The sequence below is a fragment of the Castanea sativa genome, chromosome 3, assembly GCF_040712315.1.
Source record: "Castanea sativa cultivar Marrone di Chiusa Pesio chromosome 3, ASM4071231v1".
Taxonomy (NCBI): domain Eukaryota; kingdom Viridiplantae; phylum Streptophyta; class Magnoliopsida; order Fagales; family Fagaceae; genus Castanea; species Castanea sativa.
In genome coordinates, this window is record NC_134015.1 from 15,128,698 (window position 1) to 15,145,996 (window position 17,299).

At 39.3% G+C, this 17,299-nt stretch overlaps 2 protein-coding genes across 2 annotated transcripts; both read right to left on the reverse strand.

Moving 5' to 3' along the window:
* Window positions 1–330: 330 nt before the first annotated feature.
* LOC142629377 (putative aldo-keto reductase 1) lies at window positions 331–6,820 on the reverse strand. The gene is made up of 7 exons (XM_075803356.1): window positions 6,674–6,820; window positions 4,633–4,800; window positions 4,230–4,433; window positions 3,926–4,098; window positions 3,479–3,575; window positions 1,854–2,007; window positions 331–792 (listed from the first exon to the last, which is right to left on the reverse strand). The coding sequence occupies exons 1-7, from the start codon at window positions 6,731–6,733 to the stop codon at window positions 614–616; spliced, it is 1,035 nt and encodes a 344-aa protein (XP_075659471.1). The 5' UTR covers window positions 6,734–6,820; the 3' UTR covers window positions 331–613.
* A 4,900-nt stretch (window positions 6,821–11,720) lies between these two features.
* LOC142628568 (uncharacterized) lies at window positions 11,721–14,950 on the reverse strand. The gene is made up of 5 exons (XM_075802638.1): window positions 14,531–14,950; window positions 14,178–14,281; window positions 13,796–13,964; window positions 12,669–13,507; window positions 11,721–12,321 (listed from the first exon to the last, which is right to left on the reverse strand). Exons 1-5 carry the CDS (start codon window positions 14,948–14,950, stop codon window positions 11,721–11,723), a joined length of 2,133 nt encoding a protein of 710 aa, XP_075658753.1.
* Window positions 14,951–17,299: the final 2,349 nt, after the last annotated feature.

The window sequence follows — 17,299 nt, forward strand, 5'->3', positions numbered from 1 at the left end:
ACTTGGTCGAGGAGGGCATTTCCCGAGGAGATGAGTCCCAGGGAGCTCTGCAAAGCCTAAGGAGTACCGCTGTCGGGCAGTCCCTCTAACGGTGGAACCAGTTCCAATGCCACTCTCACCACCTTCCACTCACAACTAAACCATCCACTCAAAAGTAATAGCATTGGACCTCGCTTCCCATTCACCATGAAAACAATCATAACCCTTCCACTAGCCTTGGGTTATAAATAAGAGATGGGAATTCGAGAGAGGGGGTTGGCAATTCTGAGAGAAAACACTGAGAAAAGAGGGTGACCATTCTGGGAAGGAAAGGGAGAGAAATTCTGATGGTACAGAGAACAAGGGTATTTGGATTGTCGGGTATAGAATCACCCATAGTAAGAAATCCAAAGCCCACAATATAAATAGATTGTGAGCCCAGATAGAAGTTGGGCCCAACAGCTTCTTTTGGGTGCACACAGTTATCATTCTCAAAAAGTTTACAAAATAGTGTTGCTAATTTTGTGGTGTGAATGACATAGCTAGTTTTTAACATAAATCTAGCCATACATTTCACAAAAACAAAGCATTATTCAAGCGAAATGGACAATATCCATGAAAGTGAAATAGAGAATTAGTTTTGTGGAGGAGTGTTAGCAAACTTCCATAGAAAATGATCCATGCTTTGATAGCTTCTACCACCAGCTACTTCTTCAATTGGTACAGCATCAGTTATCTCCTTCAGGTCATCTTCTGTAAGTTTCACGTTCAAAGAGCCAAAATTGTCATCCAAGTTCTTGATCTTAGTTGTCCCTGTTAAAGTTCAAGGCAAATGAACATTGAGAAATAGCAGGTGAAAGTCTCAACTTGCCTCAACTTTTAAAATCTAGCAAACAGTTCCAAAGGGCTCTGATACAAAAGCAACTGTTTATACTAAATAAATATGATTGAAAATGAGAATATTAGTGAACTTTCCTGCTGAAAGAGAAAAGAAGATAGATACACACAATCTTCCTTAAACAATGTATGGAACTAGCAGTCCTCTCTTCTTAATTATCAAATTTGAAGTTTCCTGCCCATGGGAGGTACAAAAGGGTGCACTGGATAATAAAATTTCACTCTGCTTCATCATCTTCATTCATGTAACACTTTCAATGAAAAGTAAATAACTCAGCTCAACCTTGATTAATGTCGTTAGATTTTTTCTTAATACAGTTCCCTTTATATTTAGCATACCTGCATATATTTTTTAGCAATTTTAATATTAAAAACACATAATTGACTCATGATTTTATTATTCCTCAAAATCAAACTACCACTACTGCAAAAGTCAGTAACCAGCCAGCCGTATGGCCAATGCCTTCAAGACATTGTGATCACAAACCGTAACCCATAATAAAATCTGATTTAGTTATGACCACAGGCTAGGACTATGTTTATGAATAAGTTAACAGGAAATTAAAATCTCTGAGTTTTTCTAAGGCTGCTATGACATTATAGCAGGCAATATCTATGTAATTTTCAGCCATGGAGTGGGTTGTTATCCATTTATATGCTAAACTTTGAAACTTGAGGCAGGAAATCCTTATGTAACTTAGATTGGGATAATTCTGATATATTTCCTTAACTTCTATATCAAATTTGTCCACTATAAGATGCAGGAAATATAAATTCTACTTGTTTCAGCTTAAGTGGGGAAAAGCGCACACTTGGAGTCATGTTAATTTCAATTTGAAGCACACAAAAGATAATAATACATAACAAGAAATAGAACCTTCAGCCACTTTTCTTTCTCGTTTTGAAAACTTAAATACATAGCACATTTTTGACAAGTAATTAATCAGGAAAAAAACTAAAAAATGAAAGCCAATTACCAGGTATGGGTGCAATGTCATCTCCTTGTTTGAAAACCCATGCAAGTGCTAGCTGAGCAGGAGTGCATTGGTGCTTTCTAGCAAGTCTTTCTATTCGACTATAAATGGTCTTGTTCTTGTCCAAATTTTCTCCATGGAACCGAGGGTGCAAGGCCTTATAGAAAATAAAAATAATAAAAATAAAGAAGCTGGTTGTCAGTTTCATTTGAAGAATTTTTAATGTTGTTAGTACTATTTTATTAAGGAGAAAGCACAAATTCTTGAAATCCTTTCTATAAGATGGTTCTTATAGTACAACAACAAAGCCTTAATTCTGAAACTTTTGGGGTTGGCTAGATTTTGAACAAAGTAATAATGCAGAAAGTGCAAAGAATAGATTATTTTAATTTAGTCCTATGAATTTTGAATCAATTGTACTTTTATTGGACAATTGGATTTTATTTTAGGTCTTATTAGTGAATTAGGTTATTAGTAGTTTATTTAAATTTCCTTAAGTCAAGAGTATTTTTGTTATTCAATACGTGACTCTCCTAAGTTGTTGCTGCATCCATTTTGGTTTTGTCCTGTGTCAACTAATTGGAGTCAGTCATATGTATTCTTCTTCTCCGTTATTCTATCCAATATAAAAATCACACTTTGTCACCTCCTTAATTAATATATATTTTCTTACTACTACTAATGTTATTTTAAGTCTTCTGCTATTTTCTTTTGTGATATATTTGAGATGATTTAGTTTACAAAAGATATCGAGGGAAGAAAAAGATGGATATATTGACAAAATACCCATTTGTTTCTTCAATACTTTTGTATAATTTCTCATCAATACAATTTATTTACTTATAGAAAAATGAAGGAAAAATAACTAATGGTTCCTGAAGCTTACAAGAAGTTCTATTTGCTCCCTAACATTAGGGAGGTCAACAAGTTGAGTCAGTTTGGGTTTGGTATCAACCTGAACCTGCTACCTGACTAACTCCTTTTTGGGTTGGGAACATTCCTGCATGTTGTTTACTAGATTATTGGTTGAAGTGGATAACACCCCCGTTTTGGGTGAGTGGTTGGGGTTGTTTGGTGGTGAAGGAGACAAGCAGAAATGAGTGGAGAGGGTCAGTGATGAGCGAGGTAATGAGTAGATGACATGACACAACCATGTAATAACTAATGCCAACAGATGATGTGGCACGACTTAGTGATGATTTGGAAATTGGAAACATATACAGACCTTTTTGTTCTTTCACTTTTCTGTGAATGGTTATTACTATTCTACCTCATCTTCCTATCATTCTAGGTGGACTTCCAATTGGCAAATCATCATCTAAGTCATGTCAGGTCAGCTATTTAACATGACATGTCATCTATTGTATTTGTGAGGCAGATAGAAAAGCTTAATAGCAAAATGTTAAAATGTCAGTAATTTGTTTGCAAATTTTCAAATATTAGGGATGAAATTGGAACTTCTTGTAAACTGCAAGAACTAAAAATAGGTGTTTGCCCTTGTAGGAATTTTCACTCAATAAACTTGAAGTATGCATTGCTCAAAAAGAAAACTATTATTGCCTGAAGAATTGTGCAGAAAATTTGATAGTCCACAAATAAATGAGAAAAAATATCGGTGAAATATGTACCAGGCGGCTATTTGCATCCAAATTTTCCACAACTCCTTTGCCAGCGAAAAAACCACGGCCAAGAGGACTGTATGGAACTATACCAATGCCAAGCTCCCTACATGAACAAAGGCAACATCCTCATGCTTTTGTATAAGATAATTACATATAACGAAATCAAAGCTACACAAAATGGATACAACCCAATTAAATTATCCTTATAGTAACAGTCTTTCAAAGAAGATAATGGTCTTTGAAACCTAAGGGGAAAAAAAAAAGAGAGAAAGAGATACTTAGGACTCATTGAATCTATCCCCTTAACTAAAATTTACAGACACAATGAGCAATGAACAAGCAGCTCTAAATTTAACTCCACATCTAGAACAGATGAACATGTGTAATCTTCTTATATGCGGAAGCACTCATGAGACCAAAATTATAAAAACATCATCTATGAACTGAATAAACCTGCAAAGTGGAATTATCTCCTCCTCGATATCACGACTCCAAAGAGACCACTCCATTTGTATAGCTGTGATGGGATGCACAGCATGTGCCCTCCTTATCGTGTCTGGGCTGGCTTCAGATAGACCAATATATTTGACTTTTCCTTCATCTACCAGTTTCTTAAGTTCACCAACCTACATTCCATTAAGATGTATTTAATCATATTTGCAGAGAATTTAATAATTTCAAATTACAAACAAGCAAGCAAGAATTTTAAAATCACCCATTGCAGGCATCTAGTTGAAAGAGCAAGAGAATCACTTACAGTTTCTTCTATGGATACTTTAGTGTCTACCCGATGCTGATAATACAGATCAATATATTGCACATCAAGACGCTGTAAGCTAGCCTCACAGCTTGAGCGAACATACTCAGGGCTACCATTCACTTGCATCTGAGGAAATCCTGATCTTTGGATGCCAAATTTGGTGGCTATTTGAATTTTCTCTCTTGGCAACTGTTTCAAGGCCTGAAAGATATAAACTTCATTCAGTTAAATAGAACAGAATTTCAATGTGGTCCTTGATTATTAATCAATTCACTAACAGATAATATAGAAAGTAGTAACAAAATTTTCACATCTGTGACCGTCTTCAGATTTACTACCAGATAGGAACAAAAACATTTGACTTCTTGAGCTAGTAAAAGTAAAAATTAGTGTCTTTTACCTTTCCAATAAGAATTTCATTAGAATGGGGTCCATAAGCATCAGATGTATCAAAGAAAGTGATTCCCTTACTGTAAGCATACTTTATTATTGAGATTCCATCCTCCTCGGAGAGAGGAGAATTGTAGGCTCCAGTCAGGGACATACATCCAAACCCCAACTTTGAGACCTGGGGGAGAAAAAGAGTTCAGAATTACAAAAAAATGAGAAATAAAAAGTTAAGAATAAATGTAATAGAATGATAATAGAGCGTGTGGGAATATTCATGCGTGAGTATTGTGGTTAGTTAAGTTGTGAGTTTCCACATTGGATAATAATGACAAGAGTGAATGGTTCATATGACATTATTAGGCTCAAATTCATAGGCTTAAGCTTTTGGGTCAATTGATGTCTCTATATGTTATATTAACTCCCCAACTAGAATCTCCCCAAGTTGTTATGTCCCCAACAGAGCGCAACAAAATATTTTAGTACAAAAACTATTCCTTAAAACCTTAGAACCTATGCATCTTGAACATTGGGAAAGATTAACCAGAGGATTTCATGGTTATAGGTTATTAATGCAGGTTCAACCTTATGTTGGGACTCTTGACAGAAGAAAGAAATGGGACTACAAAGGTTTAAAGTCTCCATACTTTCTATCAACCTTAATTTCTCCAAAGCCTCCCACATGACAACATATGAAGCACAAGATTGAAGGACTTTAAAACATGCAAATCTTAAGTGCTGAAAATGGAAAAGATAAAGGAGCATAAGTTTGTTAATTCCAGAAACTCTCCATGACCATAGTCTCAATTATATAGTGTAAGATCATTACCCAACAGATACATATTAAAATGAAACTTAACTTCAGAATATCCCCACCCAACCAAATTGGAGCATGTGTATCATATATATGTTCTCAGCATACTAGGCAAAAGAATAGTAACTACTCTTTAAGATATGGCATCTGTAGTGTTGACACAAATCTCATGTCTACACAAGAAAACAACAGATCCCTGTGGACTTAAAATTTGTCTTAAAGTTTAACAATCAGCTCAATCTGTTTAGTTCATCATGTTGACTTGGTTATGAGGTAATACAAATGGCTGCTTTAGTGTAGTGTCATAACAGAGTTCCAAGGGCATCATAACCTCAAAACATTGAATTACGAGAGTCTCAAGGGATCATAACCTCAAAACATAATTCAATCATAACTAGTATAATCAAATTGCTCTAAACTCTTGCTTTTTCATTCATGTTTAAACTTGCAGGCCACAATAGTTATTCATTGTTCCAAACCTTATAGATTATCTTCTACTAAATCATAAAAGTATGTGGTTAAATAATTAAATTTACAATATCCTAATAGCTTAAACTTTTGAGATTATCTGTAATTTAGCATGGTATTAAAGCATGATATCCTAAGTTCGATCTTTGTCTCCTCCACTCTATCTCCCATTTAAAATCCCAACTCACAAGTGAGGGGGAATGTTAAAAGTATGTGGTTAAATGACTACAAAACCGAAGCCATTAACTGCTTATGACTTGAATATAGAATTGTGTTTCTTAGGGATGACTTTCAATTCCTTCTGTGGTAGTAACTTCTCGTTGAAGGGCGTCAAATGAATATAGAAAACATCATTTTTGCTGCAACATCTCAAGATAGGTACAGTTTAACACTTCTCTACAAACTTATTCTCAATTTATAGCATGTGACTAAACTAAACAGCTTCATACAAATCGTTTCAAATTTATGATGCACTGTTCCTTGTCTCTAACTAACACACTAGTTAACTTTGTCCCCACTCCCCACCACCATATTTTCATAATGATAACACTTCACAGCTTATGATCACAAAGGGTAACTTTGCAACACCCATTATCGGTTTCCAACTATTCATGATTTGAGGTTGAGAGTCAAACTTAATAGTCAATGAGTATTAAGTTACTGTGGATGGGTTTTCAAAGAAATGTGACTTGAATATATACAAAATGGAAGTTTCTTTAAAAAGAAACAAAAAAATTGAAATGGGTATTCAAGGAGTGGCGTTGAGATTTACCTCAAGGCCTTGATTGCCCAGTTTCAGCCTTGGAATTTGGACTTCGTTCCCCTCCGCCATCTTCCAAATTTTGTGTTTTTCTTTTCAATATCTGTAGGTATAACACTAATTTTGACCCACACAACCAAAAAAAAAAAAAAAAAAAAGTAAAACATAATACCACCTCAACTAGGATTGGCATAAGGGGAAATACCTGGAATATTGCATGTGACGCAATTCTTTTGAATAGTTGAAATATAATTACAAAAAGTAAATTTTCATCTCAACCATTAATTCAATAAAGTTAAGAAAAATTTTAAAGAAATAAAAAGTAAAAGTTAAAAATGTGTAAAGTGAAAAAAAATGTGAGTAAAAATGGTAAATTGCACCTAGTATAATATTGCATCGAATTCTAATCCCCTCAACTAATACAAGACTTCAGATAGGTAAAGGTCTTATAGTTGAATTAGCACTTCCCTATGTATAAAGTGCTTAGAGTTTAGGGAAGAAATGGTTCAACCTGCGGGGTTAGTAGCATGTTATAATTATCTTTCAAGACTTCAGATAAACTCTATGTTAAATATATTTTCATAATCAATCTTAAATAGTAGACTGTTGACCTAATCCAAGTTCACCACAAATTTTTTTTTTTTATCTAATAATAACAATTTGTCGCTTAAAACTTGTAAAAATATTTTAAATTTAACATTTTTCACTAAACATAATTTCACTATTTTACAATTATAATTAAAATTGTAAGGACCAAAAATCATGCACAAGCCCAACAAAAATAGCGTTTAATAACTCAAGGCCCAAAACAATGAATTTGTAGAGAGGGTAGCAATAACAAAATTTTTGGCATTCTGATCCCCCTTTCCCTTTTTCTCTCCTCTCTTATTTATACTCATTGCCCTTACTATCTCAGCCATACACCTCTCATCTACTCAACCCCATTTACTGACATTTGTTCATTCCCTTGTAGTCAGTAATGGAGAAAAGCTCTGGCTCTGTGCCTTGTACTGTTCAAGTCATTTCCACATTAATGCAACGGATAAAGCTGGTACTCTCTATTTAATGCGGCCAGAAAGCTTGGTACAGAACATTCAATGCAACATTCATAGTTATTTATCTCAACCCAGATATTTGCAATATACCTCATACATCACCAATCTATCTTTCGTACTTTTCCGGACCATCCCACTTCATCCTCGAGCCCTTGACTTTTATTCTCCTCTATTCCTTACGCTTCCCAGTATGTCTTCGGGCCTTTAGGTCTTCGGGTCCTCGGGTCCTCACAATAGCCCCTTAAAACTTGGGCTATTAACCACGAATTAATAGCCAAGTTTTAACTTCTCGGATACACTTCTTACGTGCATTTTGCTTTCATACGTACAAACGTCTTTTCGCTGCCTGTGACACGCTCCTGACGCCTCGTAGTCCACAATGGATCATTTATGGTGTCAGGCGGTTCCCTTTCTCCGCACGTTCTACGGCTAGATTAACATTGTACGGTTCAGATTGCGCTTTCATTTATGAGCGGGAAAATTACCGCCCCTTTTTTTTACCCCTATAAAAGCAAACCTTGGGGCTGGCTAAGGTTCATTTTGGCATTTTGAAGGATTAAAGGAAAAAGGACCTCTCGAAGAGCAATTTTAAGCATTCTTCAGAGGTGTGTCAGCTCTCCTATTGCTTCTCCTTCATTGTTTATTTTTTCTCTTTCTATCATAAAGTTTAATGGGTAGATATGCTAAATTAGTGAAAACGAATGAGGCAAAGGCCGCTTTTAAGGCCCAATATAGGATTCCTGACGATGTAGATATTCAATATTATGAGGAAGGAGATTGGCTAGTTGTACCCTGGCCACCCGAGTCAGTTTTAATTCCCATGATCGCTTTTATCGAAGGCGGAATGGAAATCCCCATGGGTAGGGTGACCCGGGATTTTCTTATAAACTATAGACTTACCCCAGCCCAATGTTCTCCCAATGTCCTTAGGATCTTAGGATGTGTAGATGCCCTAAATCGTAAAATGGGGACTAACTTAACCTGGCATGATGTAAACTGAGTGTACAACTGCCAAAAAGGGGAAAAAACCAAATACTACATGAAATGTAGGGTCCCAACCGTTAGGTTGATCTCCTGCTTGCCTGACTCAAGCAAAGGCATGGACGAGGATTACCTCATCATCTCGAGGAATTGGCATGACAGATTACACTATCCTACCCAAGATGGGGTGCCAAGTAGGGTTTCCGAGGACCGACGTGATACTTAGGAATATCAATTGTCTTCTTTTATAATCTAATATTAATTAACTTTTCCTAACAATTTTTATCCCTTACTGCAGACGACTACCACACCGCTCCAAACAAATCCTCTGTGAACCCTCAGGATTTGAACAGAATTCTCTGGTCGGAAATATTTTTGCATAGGGACGGTCAACTTAAAGCAGCCCACGTCATTCTCGGCTACACCCCTTCCACCAAACGTTTTCAAAGTCCAAAAAATGTAATCCGGGCCAGGGATCTTCGTTTAGCTCGAATTGACGTTGTGGTGCCTGGCTTCTTACTACCTACGCCCCCTCCAGCAGGAACACAGGACGCACAACTCCCTGCCCCTCTCGCAGCCAGACTACTTTACTCCCAAGAGCAATTCACTAATCTTGCAGACGAGGAAAAAACTTCAGCTTTCGAGCCGAGTCACCCCAAGGTAACGGATAAGGACTTTGAAGTTTTTTATCGTGAAGACGCCCCTCACGACTCACAACTTCCTTCAACAAGCAACATGGGCTTCCAAGGGAAAGAACCCGATCTCCTGGCTTTACTACAAGCCCATGCCGGCAGTTCTTCTCCTGCTGTGACCGTACCCCCTTGTCCCATCACCTCAGCAGTGACACGTACCCCTCCCCCCGAGGTCGTGGACAAGAAAAGGAAAAGGGGTCAAGGTGGCAAAAATATCATAGAGATCAAAGAAGGAGAGAACCCCGACCTCCCTTCAAAGGATACTAGGGCGGGAAAAAACCCCTCCAAGAAGCCCGCCCATACTGGATCTTCCAAGGAAACCAGTGGTGATCAATCAAGAAAAGTATCTGTTTAGCGCCCCAGCTTTACCTTAAGCTCAGGCAGCCCCGTACTTGATGATGCCAATCTAAGAAACCCGAAAAAAGGGAGCTCAAGTTTGGCGGCCGAGTGTTTGGAAAAGGCCCTATGCCTTCCCGAGAACATGGCTGAGTTGCGGTTTTTCCGCAAAAGAGAAGTCTTCCTGTCTTTAAAACAAGACTTGGCTAAGGTATCTTTCACAATTCTATATCATTTTATCTTTATTACTATTCAAAGCGTTACTCATATAACTTTTGTAATTGATATACACTATAGGCGCTTCGTTCATGGCTGAGGAATGGGTGGATCATTCCTTGGACTTAGCTAGAAAAGCTGTGAACAACACCAAAGTCGCTATGAGGGCTCAAAACGAAGCAGAACAGAATTTGAAGGAAACCCTCATTCGACGAGCCGAAGTGGAAAAAGCTCATAAAAACGCAGAATCAGCCTTGTAAAGCTATGAGTCACAGGCAAATATTGCCCTTGAAGCCCAGAATCAAGCCCAAAACAGACTAGCTCTCACTGTGGTGGAGCTTAAACAGGCGCAAAAGGAATTAGCATCTAAGGAGCAGGAAAAGGCTGATGCTGAGCAAACAGCATATGATGCTGGTATGAAGAAAGTTGCTGACAGCCTCACAGCTCAACTCAAAGGTGTCGTCTGTGCATTCTGTCTAAAAGTTTGGGGTCGGGCCTTAGATGCTGCCGAAGTATCCACCAAATCTGAGCTTCGAAATCCCAACAACGTTTATTACCCTTCTACTTTACAGCTGGCACCTACTCCTTCCAAACCAACAACGGACTCCAGTTCCATTCCTCCCTCATCTACAACCACTCCGGACCCAGAACCTTCCTCTGTTCACTCCAAGCGCAAAGAAATAGCCGAGAACCCTTCCCCCAACACCGAATTGGTGAACGAAGAAAATGAAGCTGATACGAAGGAGGTGGGTCAGACAAAAAAGAAAAAGAAAGAGAAAGAACCAGAGAAAAAGAACACTAAAGAGAAACAAACAAACACTTGACTTATGATTTCAAGAGTTTGTTACAAGTTGTTTTAGAATTTAATGCTGTTGCTTTTCTCTTTTTTTCTTTTTTCTTTTTTTTTTTTTTGGTTTGTTAAACTGACTTTGACGAATTAATAGTAGTGCCAATGATGCATATTGTTTATTGTCAACATATCGCGATGTTCAAATATTAAATTTTTGTTTTTGCTCATTGCTCATTGCTGATTACAATTCCTTACTACTAAAATAATAACTTTTCATATACACATAAAACACAACACGATCATCAACTTTGCAACGCAAGCCAGAATAATACCTACTTTGCAACGCAAGCTAGAATAAGACCTATGGTACACCTTTTTGTTACATTGACACTTGGAATGCCTTATGTATAGTGTTCATTTCTCCTAATCTTACGGCCCGAGAAGCCAGCTAAAGACTAAACTTGGTTCCAGATTTTTTTTTTTTTTAAATGGTGTTAATTTTTCTTAAACTTGTGACTCGAGAAGCCAAACAAGAACTAAGATTAATTTGACACTTAGCTTTTCCTCAGGGTGTTAATTTTTCTTAGACTTGTGGCCCAAGGAGCCGGACAAGGGCTAAGATCAGTTTAACACTTGGATTTTCCTTAGGGTGTTAATTTTTCTTAGACTTGTGGCCCGAGGAGCCGGACAAGAGCTAAAATCAATTTAAGACTTGGATTTTTCCTTAGGGTGTTAATTTTTCATTAGACTTGTGGCCCGAGGAGCCGGATAAGAGCTAAGATCAGTTTAACACTAAGCTTTTTCCTTAGGGTGTTAATTTTTCTTAGACTTGTGGCCCGAGGAGATGGACAAGAGCTAAGATTAGTTTAACACTTGGATATAAGTTATTCCAATAAAGAAGCACAGACTAATAAAATAAAACAAGCCTACAACTTATACAAAAGAAGGCTCTTCCTTTAATAGTAATAACGTTGTAAGTTGCTTACATTCTAGGGGCGATGAACTAATTTTCCATCTAAATCTTCTAAACGATAGGCCCCCACATCTGCTACAGACATAATTCTATATAGTCCTTCCCAATTAGGCCCTAACTTACCCCAGGCAGGATTCTTTGCTGTCCCCACTACTTTTCTCAAAACCAAATCTCCTAGTACTAAAGGTCTCGACTTCACTCTTTTATCATACGTTTGCTTGAGTTTCTGTTGGTAGCTACCCATCTTCACACTGGCCACTTCTCTTCTTTCTTCAATAGTATTCAAACTATCGCATAACATGTCATGATTGCTCTCAACATTATACTGATTAGATCTCAAGGTGGGAAAGCCTGACTCCAACGGGATTACCGCCTCCATTCCATATGTCATTGAAAAGGGTGTCTCGCCCGTTGACCTTCGGGGGGTAGTACGATAAGTCCACAACACATAAGGCAACTCCTCTACCCATCTTCCTTTAGCATTGTCTAATCGCTTCTTTAACCCTGCCAAAATGACCTTGTTTGTAGCCTCAGCTTGACCATTTCCTTGAGGGTAGGCCGGTGTTGAGTATCCATTCCTTATTCCCAGATCCCCACAATACCTACGAAAAGCCTTGCTGTCAAACTAAAGTCCATTGTCGGAAACCAAAGTATGCGGGACTCCAAAGCGAGTTACAATATTCTTCCAAATAAACTTCTTAGCATCTGCATCCCTGATGTTAGCTAATGGTTCGGCTTCCACCCACTTAGTAAAATAGTCTGTGCCAACAAGGAGCCACCTTCTATTACTAGTTGCCCGAGGAAAAGGTCCAACGATATCCAAGCCCACTTAGCAAAAGGCCATGGACTAGATAATGGATTTAAGACTCCCCCTGGTTGATGAATGCTTGGTGCAAACCTTTGATATTGGTCACACTTCCTTGCATACTCTTGGGAGGCCTTTTAGATATTTGGCCACCAATACCCTTGAGTCATGGCCCTGTGGGCTAACGATCTTCCCCCAGTATGACTTCCACATATTCCCTCATGCAACTCTTCCAATAAAGGCTTAATAGCTTCAGGATGCACGCAGAGCAGATATGGCCCCGAGTAAGAACATTTGTACAACTTGTGCTCCCCAAAAAGCCAATAACGGGGGGCGCTTCTCCGTACCTTCTCTGCTTCCACTTTGTCCTCGGGTAACATACCATGTTTTAAAAAGGTCACAATCGAATCCATCCAGCTCGGGCCAACGTGAATGCTGTGAACCTCGACTACCGGGATGCCAATAAGACTAGAAGTCATCAAATCCTCTACCATCATCGTCCGCAGTAACTTCGAGCCCAAGGATGTGGCTAACATGGCCAACGAATCGGCATGAGCATTCTGCCCTCTTGGAATTTGTCTTACTTTAAAACTTTTAAACGTGCCTAACATCCCTTTGAAGCGGTCGAGATATTTTTTCATTCTTTCATCTCTTGCCTCAAATTCTCCGTTAACTTGTCCGACAATTAATCTGGAATCACAATAGAGTTCAATTATTTCTCCTTCCAGATGCCTAACCATTTGAGTGCCTGCCAGAAGAGCTTCATACTCAGCCTCATTATTAGTGGCTACAAACCCTAGCCGTAAGGACTTTTCCATGACTAATTTCTCAGGGGTGATCAACACAATTCCAATCCCTGCTCCCTTTCGGTTAGATGCCCCATCCGTATAAACTTCCCAAAGAAGGACACTCCCCGACCCAATAGACTTCACGGCTAGCATAACATCTTCCTGCCTAATGCCACCCTCCGTAAATTCAACCACGAAATTGGCAAGAACCTATCCTTTAATAGCTGTCTGGGGCATATACTTAACATCATAAGCTCTAAGCCTTGTTCCCCACTTAGCCACGTGACCAGTGTAATCTGACTTCCTCATGAGAGCTTGCAAAGGCAATTGGGTAAGTACCACTATCATATGGGCTTGAAAATAATGGGTAAGCTTCCTTGTTGCATGTACGATGGCTAGAAGAGCCTTTTCCAAAGGTAAATATCGCCTCTCGGTCTCTTGCAAGATTTACTAATGTTTTTTAATTCCATCATCATTCCGTACTAGGACAAGACTTACCGCATAATCTGTAACTGCTAAATAGGCATACAACACTTCTTCCTTCTCCGACCGTGATAGTATTGGTGGATTCGCCAAATATTGCTTCAAATCCTCAAAAGCCAAATTACACTCATCCGTCCATTGAAAATCTCTCAATTTATGCAAAAGGTGATAAACAGGTCGACACCTGTCCGCAGACCACGAGATAAACCGATTCAATGCCGCAAACATACTAGTCAACTTCTGTACCTCCTTAGGATTTCAAGGAGGATGCAACCCCAAGATATCCTTAATCTGGTCAGGATTAACTTCAATTCCCCGGTGCGTTATCATATACCCAAGAAACTTTCTCGAACTTACTCCAAAAGAACACTTGGAAGCATTCAAACGTAATTTATACCTCCTAAGGACTGAGAAGGTTTCTTGCAAGTCCCTCAAATGGTTCCATACTCGCTTACTTTTAATTACCATGTCATCAATATATGCTTCCAGATTACGCCCCAACTGCAATTCAAACATTCTAGTCACCATTCTTTGATAAGTGGAGCCTGCATTCTTAAGACCAAAAGGCATTACTCAATAATGGTAATTGCCATTAGGAGCACGAAAAGCTGTCTTCTCCTGATCACTTAATGACAGAGGTATCTGATGATAACCTTGAAAAGCATCTAGGAAACTCATCCGAGGATGCCCAACAGTTGCATCCACCAGTTGATCAATTCTCGGAATAAGGAAAGGGTCCTTTGGACATGCCTTATTCAGATCAATGAAATCGACACAAACTCTCCACTTTCCGTTCTTCTTTTTAACCACAACAGTATTAGCAAGCCACTCAGGATAAAAGATTTCCTTGATTGCCCCAGCTTGCTTTAACTTATTAACCTCCTCTTTTACTGCCTCGGCATGCACTTGGGACGCACGCCAAAGAGGCTGCTTGCGGGGCACTGCGTCGAGACTAACATTCAAATGGTGACAAATAAACTCTGGATTAATTCCCGAGACATCATAGGTCGTCCATGCAAAAACATCAATGTTATCCTTTAAGAACTTAACTAATTCCTCCTTTTCTGATACTGGCAATTGGGATCCCACCTGAAAATATCTCTCCTTACCCTCCCCTATAAATATCTTGTCCAGTTCTTCAGCGGAACCTCCATCCACATCAATACCCATCTCCCGAGCAGGTTTCTTTAATTGCTATAAAGCATTCGGAGTTGCCCCCGTTGCTGAACCTTGCCCTATTCTAACACTTGCAGACATTAGACACTGCCTGACTACCGACTGACTGCCGTGTAATACTCCCACCCTTCCTTGGACAGGATATTTCACCATTACGTGCAAAGTTGAAGAAACTGCCCCCATTGCATGAAGCCAGGGCCTAGCCAAAATGGCCATGTAAGGTGAATACGCCCTAACTACTATGAAGTTAACCTGGACTTCTGCATCCTCAACCTGTACAGGCAGCCTAACCATCCCCTGCGGAATCACCGGTTTCCCATCAAAGCCTACTAACGGAGAATCGTACTTCTCCAAATCCTTATCTTTCAACTTTAAACCATTAAACAAGTCGGGATACATAATTTTCGCTCCACTTCCATCATCCACCAAGACGCGTTTCACATCATATCCTCCGATACGCGTTTCCCTCCTTATCTTCCTCAGAAAAATCCAATACTGGCATTGCCGAGAACCTCATTCTTTTAGCCAGTTGATTGCTTCCCTCCATAACTTCATTCCCAAAACTACTATGCACGAACATGATCTGAGAAGGATCCTCAACTCCTCTTCTCGGCTGCGCCAAAATGACGTTAATGGTGCCTAATGCTGGTCGAGGAATATTTCCACGATACATTCTCATACCTTGATGTCCAACTTGCCCGTCCAGCCTAGACAAGAAATGATTGAGCTTTCCCGCCTTGGCTAATTAGTTCAAATGGTCACGCAACGTCCGACACTCTTCTGTGGTATGTCTCTTGTCTTGATGATAATGACAATGAAGATTTTGATTCCTCAACGATGCATCTCCACTCATCTTGTTAGGTTGTCTAAAGTATGGCTCGTCTCGTATTTTCTCCAATATTTGATGTATAGGTTCCTTGAACAGTGAATTAACCAAAGGAGTTCCAACTGGCAATGGATGACTTGGAAAATCTCGCCTAGGCCGACTGCCTTGATACCCCATTCCCCGAAGATCTCTTTTCTCCGGAAATAGCTTTGCTTTACCTTTGCTTTGAATCTGGTCCTCCTCAACCCGTTTATACTTGTCTATATGATCCATAAGCTGGTGCATATCTACAGGTGCTTTCATTGTCAAGGACTTCCTCAATCCGTGCTCCGTAGGGAGCCCCACCTTAAAAGTTCTTACAGCCACATTTTCAACATCTCCATCAATTTCATTATACATTTCCCAATACCAATCATAATAATTTTTGAGCGTTTCTCCTTCCCTCATTGCCATAGATAGTAATGCATCCAAAGGCTTTGGGACCCTACTACATGTTATGAACCGAGCCCCGAATGCCCTCATCAACTCTTCAAAGGACTTTAGGGAACCTTCCTCCAAAGCATCAAACCATCGCATGACCACTGGTCCCAATCTGGAAGGAAAAACTTTACACATCAACGCTTCATTATTCGAATAAACTGCCATCTTTTGATTAAAATGACTGACGTGCTCTACAGGATCAGTTCTGCCATTATAAATGGTAAATATAGGTTGAGAAAATCTGTGGGGGAGTTTTGCCTTATTTATCCTGGTCACAAAAGGGGATTTAGAGATTTGCCTCAAGGCTTTACCCATTGCATCATTCCCCTCACCTTGGTATAACCCATCCTCACTTCGCGTCTCCTTCCCCCTCTTTGCCCTGGCACCAGAAGAAGTAATTAAACAGGACTCACTGGGAAGAGACTCAGATGCTTGATGACCATTTCCTCCTCGTTTTTCCTCGGAGCTATCACTGGATGAGTAAGACGGGCTCCTTCTACCACGCTTCCTACAATCTAAGCGTTTGCACAAATAATCTATCTCTAATTGCATTTGCTGCAACACATCATCACGAGACATTTGCCTCTCAGTTTGTGATTGTCGTCCAGCCACTTGATCACTACGATATGATTCCACCACCACACTTAGGGTGTGTTTCTTTCCATCTCCGCGTTGCATGTTTATAGCTAGGTTTCCCTTTTGGGAACCTACTGATTCTTCCCTTTCCTGATTCGCCTCCGCCATTCACCTTCAAACCAGAACGTCCCACTTTATTGTTTTCACAGACGGCGCCAATTGTAAGGACCAAAAATCATGCACAAACCCAACAAAAATAGCGTTTAATAACTCAAGGCCCAAAACAATGAATTTGTAGAAAGGGTAGCAATAACAAAGTTTTTGGCGCTCTGATCCCCCTTTCCCTTTTTTCTCTCCTCTCTTATTTATACTCCTTACCCTTACTATCTCAGCCATACACCTCTCATCTACTCAACCCCATTTACTGACATTTGTCCATTCCTTTGTAGTCGGTAATGGAA

What these genes read in the sequence shown, in the direction of transcription:
- LOC142629377 (XM_075803356.1), bottom strand. Translation starts at nt 6,733, where the DNA reads ATGGCGGAGGGGAACGAAGTCCAAATTCCAAGGCTGAAACTGGGCAAT. An exon ending in ATGAAATTCTTATTGGAAAG is followed by an intron (nt 4,434 to 4,632) that starts GTAAAAGACACT and finishes TATATCTTTCAG; the next exon opens with GCCTTGAAACAGTTGCCAAG. An exon ending in AAGTATCCATAGAAGAAACT is followed by an intron (nt 4,099 to 4,229) that starts GTAAGTGATTCT and finishes AATGGAATGTAG; the next exon opens with GTTGGTGAACTTAAGAAACT.
- LOC142628568 (XM_075802638.1), bottom strand. Translation starts at nt 14,950, where the DNA reads ATGGGTATTGATGTGGATGGAGGTTCCGCTGAAGAACTGGACAAGATA. An exon ending in ATTTCATTGATCTGAATAAG is followed by an intron (nt 14,282 to 14,530) that starts GCATGTCCAAAG and finishes TTTGAATTGCAG; the next exon opens with TTGGGGCGTAATCTGGAAGC. An exon ending in CACAGGGCCATGACTCAAGG is followed by an intron (nt 12,322 to 12,668) that starts GTATTGGTGGCC and finishes TTAGTTTGACAG; the next exon opens with CAAGGCTTTTCGTAGGTATT.